General features: G+C 42.2%; 1 protein-coding gene across 1 annotated transcript in view; it reads left to right on the top strand.

Moving 5' to 3' along the window:
- The window catches only part of LOC126419461 (optomotor-blind protein-like), a 492,782-nt gene that overhangs the window by 202,031 nt on the left and 272,992 nt on the right, over window positions 1–17,759 (top strand). Inside the window, exon 2 of the mRNA XM_050086648.1 lies at window positions 8,681–8,794. Within this exon, the coding sequence (XP_049942605.1) occupies window positions 8,681–8,794 (114 nt within the window). The remainder of the gene's footprint in view (window positions 1–8,680; window positions 8,795–17,759) is intronic.

Genomic DNA, 17,759 nt, shown 5'->3' on the forward strand with positions numbered 1-17,759 from the left:
TTAGAACTACTTACACCTAACTAAGCTAAGAACACCACACACATCCATGCCCGAGGCAGGTTTTGAACCTGCGACCGTAGCTGTGGCGCGGTTCCAGACTGTAGCGCCTAGAACCGCACGGCCACTCCGGCCGGCATTGAAGATCTAATATTTGTAATAAACTAACCATAACCTATACATTTTGACTTCCTTTGAAAAAAAATTGGAGTAATACGATGTACGACAGTTCAGTAGCAATGTAATAGCTCCCTCCTTTAGTGTTCTAGTGTTAAGTGTGATTTCCAGAGTGATCATGTAGATGAAGGTGTAGATGGCATGATCTCTGGACGAGATATGCCTCGGTGGCAGCGTAATTGTGTAGTGTTATTGCAATACACATCATTTGAATTTCCCGATCAGTGTTCCACGAGAATTATATTGTCATTCTTTCGAGAATTCGACGAGCATTTCTGTTCCGTTTCGTATGGGCTTACCAACCTGTTACGGACAGTACGAGGCTACGATTGTGAGGCTCTACTGAACGGTCCGTACAGCGCGAACACAGCTCCAATTCACAGTGGCTGTTCCTTCCATCCCTTTCTGTTGAGGTCCAGTGTGAATCGACGTCAGATCTGCGAGTGGCCGTGTGCCCTGTCGCCCCGTTAGCTGCGAGGCGTGTCGGTGGCGGCCGGGTCGGAGCAAGTGGCAACGCCGACCGCCGCTGGCTGCGGCGCCTCCCGAACAACGCGCCGGCTCTCATTTACACGGCTAACGGCCCGGAAACGCGCCGCGACCACCCCGGGCCGTCAGCGCGGCCAGACAAACGGACGATACACGGCCGGCCTCCCGCTGCGCCCCCTCTGTCCGCCACTGGCGCCAGTCCGGCGAGAGGGACGCCGTGCTAACTGGCGTGCCGCTGGCGCTCCGCTGCACTCCGTACAGCAGCCCGATCGAGCGAAATGTGTGCGCGGTCGTAGCCGTAGTGGCACCGTGCAGCGTTTTGTATCCGTATTATACTCACGAGCAGAATACGGCAAGTGCAACAGCCCGATCTCCAAGAAACTTCGCTCACAATCAGTGGTAGAGGGGTCAAAACAAGAGACCACGTGTCTCGGCTTATCCGTAGACAGTTTTCGACGTACTTTATGTGCCTCTTTGCGACTAAACAGTTCAACCGCAGCGATGGCACAGTGGCTAGCGTCGCGTCTCTGCGTTTTTGGGCTCCGTTTTCGAAGTTGGATAATTATTTTTAATTTTGATTTTCATATATCTACCCATGTTCGTAGAAGATTACTTAAACGAATGTTTTCCTGCTTGTAATGAAATACCGTTGTATATGAAGGTGGTATCTGTTCTTTCGGACATGTCCAGTAAGAACAAAAAAATGGCTCTAAGCACTATGGGACGTAACATCTCAGGTCACCAGTCCCCTAGAACTTAGAACTACTTAAACCTAACTAACCTAGGACATCACACACATCCGCGCCCGAGGCAGGATTCGAACGTGCGATCGTAGTAGTCGCGCGGTTCCAGACTGCATCACCTAGAACCGCTCGGCCACATCGGCCAGCCAGTAAGAACATATACTATCTTTATTTACAGGGTGAGTCGTGTAAGGCGTAACACCCCCTTTATTCCGGGGGCGATTGCACGTATCGGCATGCGGTTTTCGGCGAATCATAGCGGACTATGGGGCACATACGTTGGTACATGCACAATAATCACAAGGTTTATATTGACCGAGATAATGAGGCAAGTACATGTTTTCTAAATGGGACGCTGTACTTTGTTTACCATCATTTGAATGCTCTGGAAAAGACGCGTTTAGTGATGTAACGCATGTTGCTATTGTGATTCAAACTTTGCTTAAAAGAGGGCGGATGAGTATTTACCTACGTAGCGTAGGTCGTGCATGCTGCATAGGGCACGGCAACTCGGCCTGCGGGTCGCGCGAGGCGTGTTTACAGTCTGCAGCCGCTTCCGACCGCCTCGACCTTCAATCGTACAATATTTCCCAGCGTCTTTTAAGCGAAGTTTGAATCACATATAGCAACATGAATTACATCACTATACGCGTGTTTTCCAGAGCGTTCGAATGATGGTAAAAAAAAGTATAGCGTCCCATTTAAGAAACATGTACGTGCCTCATTACCTCGGTCAATATAAACGTGATTGTTGTGCATGTACCGAAGTATGTGCCCCATAGTTGGCTATGATTCGCCGAACACCGCTTGTCGGCCGCCCGGTGTGGCCAAGCCGTTCTAGGCGCTTCAGTCTCGAACCGCGTGACCGCTACAGTCGCAGGTTCGAATCCTGCCTCGGGCATGGATGTGTGTCATGTCCTTAGGTTAGTTAGGTTTAAGTAGTTCTAAGTTCTGGGGGACTGATGACCTCAGATGTTAAGCTCCATAGTGCTCAGAGCCATTTGAACCGCTTGTCGATACGTGCAATCGCCCCCGGAATAATGGGGGTGTTACGTTTTACGCGACTCACCCTGTATAGAGTTAAAGGCTCACCGGCCATTTGACCATCTTCTTTAGTGCGGATGCACAAACAGTGCCCGAACTCTTACGGGAATCGGCGGTAAAGCCGCGAGCAGTGAGTATGATGGGCAGGGAAAATAAGTTGCGAATGTGGGTCTCCACGGGAGGCGTACCAGAGATAAGTCCCTGCAGTCGCACTCTATTGTGTGTCCTCAGTGGCTCAGACGGAGCCGGCACGGTAGCTCAGCGTGTTCGGTCAGAGGGTTTAGGTACCCTCTGTAATAAAAAACTGAGTGAACAAATCAACGAACAACATGAACGAGTGTCATCGGACGTCCGCCACGAACAAATTCAACGAACAATATAGAACAAAAATGAGATAAAAAAAAGATGGATGGAGCGTCTCCCATGTAAGCAGGAGATCCTGGGTTCGAGTTCCGGTCGTGGCACACATTTTAAACTCTCCCCGTTGACTTATATCAACGCTTGTATGCAGCTAAGGGTGTTCATTTCATTGTAATTTCAAAATAACGTATTCCTTATTCGTCTACTATTACTAAAGCGAATGATTTGAAAAGACCAAAAAAAGACAATAAATGAATGGAAAAATCATATTTTCGGTGAAATTCCTGAAGTGTACTTTAATTCACAACCAACTGAAAGCGTCACGTTTCGGAAAAGTGATCTGTTACGTGTGGTTTGTCACGAAATTATTGCCAACGCGTGAAACATTCAGAAATGTTAACGGCATTTCTTTCCCTGGTGAGAATCACAAGAAGAAATGTCGCTGTGGCAAACCTGCCTTCGAGTGGTGCTCATTTTGTTTGGAATTCCTACGTTTCGAATGTTTCTACGATCGGTATCATCCCAGGGAATGCGCCAATTCTTCAAAAATGGTTCAGATGGCTCTGAGCACCATGGGACTTAACTTCTGAGGTCATCAGTCCCCTAGAACTTAGAACTACTTAAACCTAACTAACCTAAGAACATGACACACATCCATGCCCGAGGCAGGATTCGAACCTGCGACCGTAGCAGTCGCGCGATTCCTGACTGAAGCGCCTAGAACCACTCGGCCACATCGGCCGGCTGCTATCCCTTGAGTTTTGACACTTGAGTGTATACTTCGTGAAATACAAAACAGTTAAACTGGGTCCATCTTTTTGAATAACCCTGTATATTACTGAGTGGTGAAAATCAGTATGCCATGACCAGGTGTTAAACATGGACATCATGGAACAGCTAGGAAGCAGCGCTTTATTCTGATACACAAGCGATGTCTCGCGTCTTTTGTAGTCCATTAGTATCTCCAGTCCCCAGTACCGGCGTCATATGGATGGGGGGGGGGGGGGGGGGCGAAGTGTGTCTAAATTTGAGCCGGCTCTAAATGATGGGCGTGGTAAATCTTTGTAATCTAATTCACAGGCGATGATACTGCGCTGTTACACCGAATGAAAGGGGAAAGGGAGGGGTGTTGCGGAGGGCGCGTTAACAGATCACCGGAGGCAGGGGTCGCGTGAAAGCGCTGTCGGACCGGTCCGCGGCGGCCGGCGCGCGCGACCGTGAGCGTGAACGTGAACGTGCGAGAGAGTGCGCGTGCACGGGTGGTGGCTGTTGTGCCGGCCGCGGGCAGTTGGGGAGCCGCATCTGTCACCGCATCGATACTCGTCACACGGCCAATCGCAGCACGCCCCGCCGGCCTCGGGGCCGCAAAATGGCCGCCACCACATGCGGTACGTAGGCCAGGTCTCAGCTCCGGGACCGCGTGCTTTCACACCACACGCGCCGTCGCTCGCAGCCTCGCCAACCGTGTCTCGGACCCTGCTGCTGCGTGAGCTTCGCGGAACTAGCAGTGACGTAGTAGTACTAGGAAGTCACTTTCTTCCGCGTCGGTATTTACTTTATTTACTTATTTGTATTGGCATTTGGTCATACTGACCGTACAGTCATCTATGCATTAAAAGGTTCCAAAACACAAATACAGGGTGTTTCAAAAATAATGACCTGTTATAAAAACTCCACAATTATTGATAAAAACATACTAGAAACAGGGGTTGAATTGCAAAATACTCGCAAAATCTTGAAGTTGTAGTTATTCTACTGTGAATGTTCTGTGTGTCCACCACCAGCAGCAACAATATCTGGACAATAGCTAAGTTCGTCATAAACTTTACACAATGTATCTGTTTTTACAGAAGTTATGGCGTCTGATATTCTGTTCTTCACTTCTACGTCACGAGGTAAAGGGGGGATGACCACACTTTCCTTCGCGTGTCCCCACAAGAAAAACTCTCATGGGGTCATGTCTGGCGATCTTGGATCCCAAGAATGTAGGGCACTGTCTCGGGGTTGAGTCTAGTGTCATTGAGAAACACACATACTTCCTTGTGCCATAGTTATAGAGCTCCAACCTGTTGCAAAATGAGGTTGTCAGAGTCCTCCTGAAGTAGTGACAAAAACGAGTACTGCAGGGTTTGAAGATAGCTCATTCCAGTCACTGTGCTTTCCTCAACAAAGAAGGGGCCGTACTCTTTCTTTCACGAGAAATGGCACAAAAATTTCACTTCAAGTGAGTCTCTTTCGTGCTCAGTAATGGCCTGACTGTTTTGCAGTCCTCACATGAGCACGTTAACGCTAACATGAAATGTTGGCTCATCACTGAAAAATAAGCGTGGCAAAAAAGTAAAAGGATGTCGTTCGTGTGCAGCTGGTGTACACATAGAGCTTTTGGAATAACGTAGCTAAGACTTTAATATTTTGCGAGTATTTTTAATTTCATCCCACTTTTGTAGCATGTTTTTATCAATAAATATGGGGTTTGAAATCAGGTCATCCTTTTTAAAACGTTCTGTGTGTTACATTCGCACAAAAATTTTGCTAATACTTGGTGGCCAAGATAAAACAGGCTCCGTGTTATATTGAACGTGGTATTTAAAGCTGAGTGTTGTTATTTCTTAACTCTAAGGCGGCGCTTTAGCGTGTTCACTTGGATGTCGAGCTGCGATTTAGAGATCAGTGCTGCATTGTTAGTAGTTATTTTGAGGTTTATTGTGAATACAGTTCTGCAGAATGCCCTTTTCCTTCGAACAAAGAGTTTTTACTGTTGTACTTTTTTTGGATGCAAATCTTTTAAAACGTTAAATGGAAGGTCCACGATAAAATATCCAGAGACAGCTACTCCTGCAAAAAGTGTTGTGCAGAAGTCGATTACTAAAGTTAGAGCAACAGGTTCAGTTGCTCACGCCACACGTAACCGTGTAAAGTAAGTTGTTCGCCGGGAAATATTGAACGTGTTCACGAAACTATGGTAACAAGACCACGGAAATCAACTAGACGTCTATCCTCATAACCAAACATCAAACGAACGTCATGCCAGAACTTGTTGAAGCTGTTATGTATGAGAGCATACAAAGCAAGAGCAGTGGAAGCGTTAAAACTTACGGATTACGCCTACCGACAACATTGTTGCGAACGGTGATGGATATCTTGATTCAAATCCTTACATCAGCTCACACGAAGCGTGGTTTCACCTTAGCAGGTACGTGAATTCTCAAAACACACGCTATTAGTCAACAGACAATCCCAGGGAACGCTTTGACGTGTGTCTGCACGATCTGAAAGTTGGCGTTTGGTGCGCAGTTTAAGGCCAACAGATTGTAGGCCCCATTTTCTTTAGAAACACTGAATTCGCAGGTGTGCATAGCGGAACTGCAACCATTCATAGCGCACCTGACGGAGGGAGAACGAGAGTATGCGTTTTTCTAGCAAGATGGCGCTACGACGCATACTTCACGGTTCTCGATGTCACACGTCCAAGAAGCTTTCGGAGACGTAGTTGTTTCCGCAGGTTTATAGCCTCCTAGAACTCCCAGTCTGTCTACCTGTGATTTCTGTTTGTGGCAATTTTTACAGGGTAAAGTCTACAGTAACAACACGCGTACAACTGAGGAGTTGAAAACAATCATTCGCTATGCCATGCCGGAAATCACACCAAATGAAATGGCAAAAGTTTTCAGAAACATGTTGAGACCTGCTGTGTTGTTTATTGATGTTAACGGTGAACATGTTCAGCTCTTCCTATGAACTATCGATTTGTTGAATGTTCAGTACATTGTTCTTCATAGTGATAATTTAATGCTCTGTATTCTGTATTTGCAATAAATGTGTTAGTGCGGCCTTTTGTATTTTGCCTACCCTGTATTTTCATACAGTCTCGTATCGTTTGTGGATAGCAAATAGCCATCAACAGTTGGCAGCTGTTGGCCACATAAAACTTAATTGGTTTGTAAATTTTTTTATGATTGTGAGGTGTGGTTCGAAACTCCAACTGGTGTTTTATTACACTCAACATCGGTACCCAACAACCATAAGACTAGAAAATGAACCTGGTTGAATCAGACCCTTATAAGGTATACTATATGTCTTCTGTTTTCCGTAGAAAAAGGTTAATCAAAGTTTTGGCATACATCTGCCCGCATTTTTGCGTGTGTTTTGCATCTCCACTGTTCCCATTCCTGAAAGGCTCATTTTTAAAAAAAAGTACATTGTCAATTTCAAATTGTGTTTGTTTAAAATGAACAAAACTTCCCTCTACAGTCTTTTGTTACAATGCCAGCTTCAGACGTTTCTAGGATACAGAACGTAGCCTTGTGTGTTATAGAGAGCAATCTACGGCCCTTTCTATAGACGATCTGCAGAGTATCAAGATTTGAATGGGAAGAACACTACTGAGACTAAAGGTCGTAGTAAACGAGCAGCCACTTTGATAGTTTTTATTTTTCGAATTACACATCGTGTTCCAAAATTAAGCATACAACAGATGTTGTTCATTATCATCATCAGCAGCAGCATCAATAATAAAACCATTTCTGGCTGAATCTAATCGCCGAACTCTTGGGCACAGCCCTCTATCCCTCGATGCTTCAGATTCCAGTAGTCCGTGTTTCTGTTTGGAACACTGTGCCCTTGGTTTATCCATTACACATATACGTTCAGTTGCCCGCATCTCGTGGTCGTGCGGTAGCGTTCTCGCTTCCCACGCCCGGATTCCCGGGTTCGATTCCCGGCGGGGTCAGGGATTTTCTCTGCCTCGTGATGGCTGGATGTTGTGTGATGTCCTTAGGTTAGTTAGGTTTAAGTAGTTCTAAGTTCTAGGAGACTGATGACCATAGATGTTAAGTCCCATAGTGCTCAGAGCCATTTGAACCATACGTTCAGTTCATCTCTGTGTTCTTGTTTAGGCATTATGTATCTCCAGTCCTTGCTTTATATTTTCGTTTCTGCTCCTATCCTACAGCGTATATTTCATTTATGATCATTAGCACACTGAATTAGTGAAAATTTCGGAGTTTCATACTTATGTCGTAATTGGATACAGACTTGAGGCTGCAATACAGGTATCACAACTTCAGGAAAAATGGAAATGTTTTGTTAAGTCAGGATGGGAATTGTTACAGTGTCACATTCCTAGTTTCGTCAAAATATAAAGAGCATGGACCACAATCGTCAGATTCTTCCTTCGGGAGTAGCAACATCATTTCTTAGTGACGTCATTGAGTGAGTCTGGTCCAGTGAGAGACCAATGCGCTCAAACATCAATAGCATGATACCGCATAATGTTTTAACCTGTATGATGCAACAGCGAAGGTCTATTATACTTCTTTCTCTTGTCGTCCCACTATTAGGCTGACAGCACTGATTACGTTCCGTTTCCGAACATTCCACCTCGTAAAAGCGTGATATAGTGCCTGGAAATTGAAAGCAGCATCTTGTAGTCAATAATCAGTATTGGAAAACGTTAGTCCAGCAAGGTGGCCTTATCGCTGTTGATCAGTGGAGATGTTACAAAGTAAAACTGCACCATTTAACTTTCAATACATTTATAATTACATTTTTTTCTGTTCGCCAATGTCGCCACCACATCTGCATTCTCGGAAGCTGTTTGTTCTGTGCTTTGTCTTATTAACACCATATTTTTTCTTAGATTATTGTTCCTGTTTGACTGATTCCTGTTTGATTGCAGAACTGTGCTCCACAAAGAGTGTGACTGTGCTTATTTTATTTATGGTTTAGTATAACCTTGATCTGCTATTTTTTGACGCTGTTTGCAGCCGATACTGGCTACGTGAGTAGCAAGGCCCTCTCTGCAAGATGATGCCTTCCTTTTTCTGTGACGCTGAAGAGTTCTGCTGACTGAGTGTGTGGTGTTTTCCTTACAGGCAGATGTTCCCGCAGATGAAGTTTCGCGTGTCGGGGCTGGACGCGAAAGCGAAATACATCCTGCTGCTGGACATTGTGGCCGCCGACGACTACCGGTACAAGTTCCACAACAGGTAAAGGCGCCGGCTGTTGTTTCTCTCCCCACAGAGACGTGACTCGCACGGCCGGCCAGCGGACGCGAAATTACACGCGGACGGGATACTCGCGTTCTGTCACCAACGGCTGCAGAAAGAGATGTAAAAATGTATGACGAGATGTACAAAGCACAGGAACGGAAAGCATAGAAAGGAAAAACAAACACTCTTGTTTCTGTTTTCACAGACGCATGTTTCCCGCCTACAAAGTTCGAGTGACAGACCTCAACAAAAAGGCAAAATACATCCTCCTTATGGACATCGTCGCCGCTGATGTCTGCAGATTTAGGTTCCATAACAGGTACAACCAAAAAAAGATTGCATCTTATTCGCAGACGAAGTAGTGTCGGTTAGAGATGGTTCTTCCTGCCAGTCCATTCGCGGATACTGGTTTGTCTTTTTCGTGTCAATTGTGTTAGCAACTGAAAAGACACGCTTCTTCATTCCTTCCGTCCTGCGTGAATCTCGGTCAGACTAGCTTCCTTACTGTTCGTTGCGTTAGGCGAATTCTTCTCAGAGTTGTGGTGCTCCATAAAGGCTGGTTACATTACTGATTACAGTCAACACGAAAAAGACAAATCATTGGTAACAAAGACAATCTCATGTATCGTTTTCATTCATTACTGTTCAATGCGAAAGGTTTTACAATTTCATTCCTAGATTAGTGTAGTTTTTATTTGATTTTTACTTTATTTTTCCTGTTCTTTGTAATTCTGGCCCCTTTTGTTATAGACGTGGTGGGGGTACTATCTGCAGAATTAATGAACGTTTTCACCCATTGTGAAACGCATAGTGAATCAAACCGCGTAACATTTGAGCCAAATACTTTTGTCGTACGAACATATTTAGTCCATCAAACGTGAATAAGCGGAACATGACCTAGCAGCATGATTTATACTGGGACTGACAATCTTTTTTTGGTTGTATTATATAAAAGCAAACCCTGAGTCGTTTTTCGAATCCAGTTCCAGCATCTTTTTCTGCAGCAATAAGTTCCTGTTCCCATATAAACCGTAAATTATAAAATGTTACAGTTTATCGTCTTTTATTTATTATCGAGGTACGTTACAACTGGTTACTATGGGTTTCCCACGCAGGTCTAAGGTAGAACCGTCTAGTACTTCATAAAAGGTTCAAGATATTGGACGAACGTTTTTGCAAGTGATTCTAAGAAAACAAAGCAGTATTTATATTAAAACAAAGGAGGGCATTTTACTGCGTGGTTAATCGTTTGGAGAAAGGCTTATTGTAAATTTGCTTAAAATGAAATTATGTCCATTTTTAAAAGGCATTCGATGCAGTGAAATGTATCACAGACACCGGCCACTGATATCCTGGATAGCAGGATGAAATTTGCCGCACAAACAAGTTCAGTCCTTTCTGAGAAATGTTATACTGAATGAGTCTAGATATTTAACCTTCACTTTCAGCTACGAAACCGGAGCTCCTTTCCAAGTATCACTACAGACACGGACAAGTAAAACGAGACACATAATTTTTCGACAGCTGTACAATGTTATTAATAAAAGTACTTTAAAAAGCTTTAGAAACTTCAATATACTATCGCCTAAAAATTTTTGTTCCCACATCTTGAATTGTTCATGAAAGAAATCATGAACATGCTCCTTCTATGAAATAGCCTTTGTCTGCTGTTCAGAGTTCGCTTGCAACTTTCTACCTTCTTATTAATCAGGCCTTCTGTCAACTGCAGTTAGCTGCAATAACAGTTAAACCCCAAAAGCACAGCATAACCACTGATTAGCTTCATTTAGTGACGAAGAAACGGGGAATCTACGCTTCATTTTGAGGTGTACTTCTCGGATTTTAGATCGTCAATGCAGCGCTCAGGAAAGAACCATCACTGCATATTCAGATATAATGAAGATATGTAGATCAACTTTGATTTAACACAGAAACATCATTTTTTTATGTGCCGCAGCACATAAACATTTGGAGTTTTTTTCTTATTTTACATGTTTACTTAATGTAATGAGCTCTTTAGCTGAACTTAATACTATTTTCAGTTCTCTAAACGAATCTGTCTGCATAGGAATTACGCTGACGATCTAAGATGTACGATTGTCGTCTAAAAATGCAAGTAAATCTCAGAAACGCCTCCTAAATAAGTAACTTTTGCTTCAGTGGTTTAACAGACCAACGTACTAGTCAATTTATTTTAAAGAAGTTACGATACTATGAAAAATTCGCAGCTGCAAAAGCAAATAAATACAAAGGGAATTTCTGTGCTTGTTTCGAAACGCTTCTGCAGCCGGTTGAGCAGCTTCGAACCGGCGTATCGGATCTCCTCCCAAGTTCCCGCAACATTTGATGGACTAATGACCCGTCCGCTAGCCGAACTTTGTGTGACGTGTGGTGTCTGCTGTTTGCTCTGCTGCTGCCGCTGCCGCCGCCGCCGCTGCTGCTGCTGCTGCTGCGACACGCTTGTGACCACTACGGCGCCCTCCGCTGCCCGCCGCAGAACAGTAATCCGACACGGGTGCGCATCGACTTGCCTTGTCTTGCCTTGCCTTGCCTTTCACCGGTTCTCAGACCGCAAAAGGCTCCTCGGTCCGGAGACCGCTTTGCGACCCACGCAGGATCTGGGAACTGTTCTACAGCGTCCGAGCTTATTGCGCGTCGAAACAGCGCCTAACTCGTCACGTAGGCGTTTCACGTCCACGTTCCACCCGCAGGATGTTGGCTATAACTGCAACCCACTACAGGGGTTTAGAACACCATAGGTGATCCACTGGTAGTGAGTATGGAACAGATTGTACAGGGAGGACATGTAATGATATCTTCTACAGCAGGAGTGTCCAACTTTTTATCTTACTTGTGCCACATTGGAAGAACACGAGTATTTTTGGGGCACACTTTACATACTTAACACTAACCGGTGAAAAAAGAAAGAAAAGATGGTCGGAGGTTTATAGTTGGCACATTTAAGTAATTTAGAATTTATTGATTTATGATTCTTTACTCTAAAAAAGCAAAATTAGATTAATCTGACATTTTACACATGAGATTTCATTAATAATTTTATATATAAGTGATTACAACTCATAGAATTAATGTCACAATTGACTTACGGTACTTAACAGTCTTACGGTACTGTGAGACAGCAAACATTGGCAGTAACTGCAATCCGCACGAGGATTTCTAACAAAGGTTCTCTATCACAACTGCAAAAAAATAACACAGAATTTCCTTGGATTTCCATAAATTAATTTCCTTGTACGTGTCTACATCTGTAATTTCGCAGTTGCAGTCGAAGTAGCCGTAAGACAACATAGCAAGCGCTTATGACGGATTGGCCGGTTATATGAACGAGACTCTGGGCTTTAAAATATAACACTAGTGGCAATGTTAAGAACGTGATGGACTAATGATAGAATAGTATCGTGTGACAGGAGTTTCAAATTGAAAATATTAAGTTTATCACAACTTTACATTTTTTTGTTTTTCTATTTTTACCGATTGTCTCATGCTCACTCTTTGGGCAGCATTGAAGTTGCTTTGGTCCGCATCCGGTATGTGGGTCGCTAATTGAACACCCATAACCTACTGCCTAAAGTATTAACAATATTATCTTATGATGATTTCCAGCTGTAGTCAAAATGGCAATAAAGTATTAATTGTGTCGTGCTGTCGGTGACACCCTAATTGAGTCTTTAGTGCATTCCGGCAGATTTCAAGATAACTCAACGCTTGAGAACAACAGCATAGAGTTACAGGAGAATAAACAAAGAATAGAGCTGAAAAATATAAGCAATGCCACAAAGGATTTCAGCGCAAAATGGATAATCCTTTATAAATGAAATCTTAAACTTCTAGTGTCAGAATTATAGATACTGCAGAGGATCCTACGCTACATGTGTTGAGATTTGGGACTAATAGCATTTACAGTTTTCGTTGGCAAGATGGAACGAGGTGGCAACAGCAGTTAGCCCACTGGACTCGGATTCAGGAGGACGTTGGTTCAAATGCCCATCCTGATTTAGGATTCACGTGATTTCTCTAAATCGCTCCAGGCAAATACCTGGATGGTTCATTCGGTAAAGGCACGGCCGATTTCCTTCGCCATCCTTTGGTAACCCGAGTTTGTAATCCGTAATTAATCACCGTGCTGTCAACGGGACGTTAAATTGTAGTATTCCCTCCTCCTTTTCTTTACTGACATGAAAAGTTTACACTCACAGCAATATTTTAACTTCACAGCAACTGCTTACTACCGCTGGTGTCAATGCGTGGATTATAGAGGCTTATAAAATTTTCCCACCCTCGTTAATATCCCTTTTGTCTGTTCTCACTATACTTGGTTTATTATCATCTGCGTACCTGTAAAATTTTGATCCTGATGCTATGGGACACCAGAATGCCTGTTATCTAATGGAGCTACTAAATGACAGGAAAATATAACAAAATTCGAATCCGCCAGAAGCTAAAAGCAGTTGTTGAAACAAAGTCGCCAAAATTCGTATCGACTATAAAAATAAAAAAAAAAAACAAGTATAAAGTTGAGCCCCATGTCCAGTAGCTATTTTGTTAGAACAGTGGTTATGGTGATACGAATCTAATTAATATCGTTTCTCCCAACACTTCCAAAATGTAGCAGATATTCTTGAGAACCATAATAAAATCAAAGAAAGTAACATTTATGATTCTTTGAGAAAGGAAAACAAGGTTCAGAAAAAGGCAAATGGTTTGTGAGAAACTGAAAACAGGCGAAGACTGAAATCTCTAAATACGAAGAAAGCATATACTGGAGAATACACGTCTCGGGACACATTTAAATTCAACGTGGGTGATATTACCAGCCAACAATGAAATCTAATTAATTGCTACTGCTCTCCTAAGTGGTGTGAATTGCGTATGTAATAATTATTCTTAGAGTTGTAGCTTTCCTGCATGTGGTCTGCAACGAAAATTAGGCTTACTGCGCATTTTCATAAGTGCAAACTGCCACAGCTTATCTGTTGTTAGCGACTGGCGATGTTGTCAGTACTGAAGACGAAATGATGTGCGAAACGTCCTCAATACGACTTTCTAGCCTGTTTGACCCCTTTTAAATATTCTTTTGTATAAAGCAAAATGATATCTCAATGTTTTATTGAAGATGACAATAACCCGGAAGCCAACTACTGCACTTGTAGGAAACTTGTTTGATAATGTTCAGCGATGGTGATATTTGGATTTTTAAGGAACGTTTGTGGTCACAAGCCTGTTTCTGCCTTCAACTCTTTGATATAGCTATTTTATGAACGGTAGTGTAACTATTTTATTAAAAGTAGTGTAAGTATAAAAACATTTATCACGCTGAATGTGTCACTGATTTTTATTGATTATCTTATTCATAGTGTAAAGGTATTTTTTATGTTTTGGGTGTTGTGTTAATTCTGTTATTCATTATCTGTGTCGATTAGGAATCAATCAAGTGTTAAAAAAAATGATGAAATATTTCGTGAAAGATACCAAGTGTGTTCTGCCTACTTGCTGTCATTTTTCTCATTTTGTCCAGCTCATTTATTGGTAGTTAAATATAAATCTTACTTTTTTTTATTTTGCGAAGATGTCTGCTCTGCTGAACAACGTTGTAAATGATTTCTCGGTGAATCATTGCTCTCGACAATTCTCGTTGTACATTTCATACCCACTCTGGAACAAAGCTCAGCTTTGTAATGGTGAAAACTGTTCTAATCACACAGTAGCTTTTAATGTAATCGACCCCGCGAATATGAAATTAATCCCTGGAAACAAAATTTCCTTTGTTATTTCTTGTCATGTCTCCTTGGTGTTCTTCGTTCGTCATACGCGGTAAATAAATTTTTACAGCTAAGACTCGTTATGGAACAAAAGACAGAGGACATAGAATATAATACTTACAATCAGGAATAGCGCTTTTATCGTGTCTACGCTTTGTGCTTATATTGCAGATGCTAGGAGTACGGCAGTTTAATAAACAATTTCTCGTATCAAAATCAGATACGTTAGAAATTATCTAAATGTACATTTAATTCCCAAAACTCTCTTCTTTGATACGTTCACAAATTCCTAGTAGCGTAAACAGTAAGGCTACAGTGAAAGCGGAATGAGGAGCGAGAAGTAAGAAGCAACGGACTCCTGTGGAATCACTTGAACCATGTCTGCAGCACATCCTCTACGCCGCACACGTGAGATGAAGTGTTTTTGTACCGACGGTTATGGACGCGGCTGGCTACTTAGAAAGCTCAGGAACGTTGTCGGGATTCACACATCATTGTTGACTTCATACTCCCAGCTGTGCGTCAGAGGTTATTCCAGCACTTGAAGTGAGGAGCAAGGAGCTAAACGATGTTTGCAATACAAGGCGCTTCCCTTGGGTAACTTGTACTTAGGCCGAAACACTGAGGCAAATATTTTGGCAGCAGACCGTGCCGAGAAATTCACACGTGATGTAGCACTGCACATTGGCGACCGTAAAACTGAGATATCAACAGACACCTGCGGCTGACCACATTTAAGCATTATAATATTTGTACTGCGTTTCCTATTTTTCTAGTCTTCTAATTTATACTACATACCACACGCAAAAGGTCTCGCAGCATTCTACCCGAGGTTTCTTTTCCACTGACTACGAGCACGTTAAAACATGGCTAATTCTGAAAGTTAAGCATAGAAAACCGAGGTTATTCTTCAGTACGAAAGTCATTCTCGAATGAAATAGTACATTTATGTTCCATGAATTTAATCTCTCGAATCATGACTTCGAGAAAGTTTGAAGGAAAAAGAATAAAACACAATACATGTAAATTTTCCAGTTTGTGTGAGGACGTGAAATTAAATGGTGGAATAAAAACAATAATCAAAGAAAGGAAACGAACTACAAAATTAGTTCTCACCTCACTTAGATAGCAATTACCAACCCGTACTTAATGAAGGTTTTCTTTCAATAGCAGACATCATTGTAGCGCCTCGCAATTTATGTTTACCCGTGTCTTGTAAATCACTGTGAAGTGTGTCATAGAAGAGTTTCGGACTTATCATATGACTTCTCTTCTGGTTCACGAATGATGATTATGTTATTACTTTCACGAGACCACCATGAGCGGTATGTGAGAAGTCGCAGGGTATGTAGTCTATAGATTACTCACTAAACATAGCGTTACACAAATTTTATACGGATATTTTTCACGAGATAACCCCAGCGTTTCCTAATTTAGATTTCTCAATTCCGTTTTAATTAACAAATGTGTCGCCATTCGTACACCTACTCTCTCTGTGCAACGGGTATATCTAGTCACTCCACACTTTCAGTTTCTTTCTGATACTACTTTTAGAGAACAACAATATTTCTGTGCCCTGTGCCGAATCTATTAAGGCGTACCAGTCACAGTGAGAGTAAAAGGCTTAAACAAATACGAAAAATTTGCAAAGGAAAAGTTATTAAAATAGCATACGAACAAAAAGTTATTTGTTGTCATTTTTTGTTACAGTCTCCACTTCCTTGCAATAGAATCAGTTGTGATTGCTGGAAGGCTAGGGCAATTGTGATTTCTCTGAAAACAATGTATTTGTGCTGGCGCACGCTAACCAATAACTACGTTCAGCTAATTCAATGTAATAACAGATAATTCATATCGAATTTCGCTATTAAAACACTCCCCCACCGCCCCTCCTTCCCTCTATCGCCCGTGACCCGCAAGCATTTCAGTTTATTGCAGGTACCAGCAGCGTAAAACAGCGTTCCTTCCGTCATTAAATTTTTTCAAATTATTTCACTAGCAGCTAGTTGTCGCGATAAACGTTCGGTGTGGTAATAGGATGCTTATGACTAGCTCTGTTCAGCTACAAGTGCAATTCTGAATCTGCATAATTTCATTTATAAACAACAGGAAAACTACTATTAAAAGTATTTCAAAGTAATATATATTCAAAATACCACTGTCAAAGATTCAACGCTCAGGAAGAGTTTTCTGCACTTCCGGGCAGAACAACTTGGGGTAATGAAGAGGTGGAGGTGCACCGTTCCCTAACACAAATTCGAAGATTGACACCTTCAACTTTTGTAGTCCTATCTTCCTCAGTTGCTTGTAATATTACGGTATATTCATAATTTTTACGTTTTGGACCGTCTGTCTACAACTGAGTGAAACACAATTTTCGTGCCATACGCGTTTCGCCTTTATTCTCTGCAAGGGAACTCCAGTGGCCTGGATTACGTACATTTTGGGGCAGTGTACCCATAGGTTATAAACAATTCTGGTGTTGGTTTTTGCTATGATGTAGTAATATTTTAAAGTCTACTTGCAGGTTGCGTGGATAACTTTCTACATATTACGCTTCTGTTCCATTTCTAGTGCCGTTCCGCTTCTTATAACTGCCACTTGGGGTCTTTTCCGCATTTCACAGCACTAGGAACTGAACACTTGTTTTGATGCGAAACTTGTGTTTCATTCAGTTGCAGTCAGACGATCCAAAAAATAAAAATTATCAATATATCGAGGAGTGGGAGATCTAGACATTCAGTTTTAGCAGTATGTTTTATTCAGCAGACTTTTATCTTTTTTTTTGCCAGGTTCTTTTTCTAGTGGTGCAATTCAACTGTCGCGGAGATGATCATGGAGGAATAAGTGACATTTCACCTAGCATTGCAATCATACGTATGAATTCATATTTTACAACAGTTTACTTTCATAATGTCACATTGTTTTCAATAAACTTCGTAATTTTTTGTGTAAATTCTTACTATTATTAACAACCACTAGCTTCTAGTTCAGCATAATGGAAAAAATGTTGCGGCAATGGTTGCACAAGTCAGAACGATGGTAAGAGTTGTTCCTAGATGTATCGACGCCGTACAAATTTGGTATCATCCTATTTTCTGAAACTGACAGTGCCATTATCAAAGGTTTCCTTTTATGCCATTGATTAATCGTATTTATATTTTTAGAAGAAAAAAGTACAG

Source organism: Schistocerca serialis, chromosome 9, assembly GCF_023864345.2.
Source record: "Schistocerca serialis cubense isolate TAMUIC-IGC-003099 chromosome 9, iqSchSeri2.2, whole genome shotgun sequence".
NCBI lineage: Eukaryota > Metazoa > Arthropoda > Insecta > Orthoptera > Acrididae > Schistocerca > Schistocerca serialis.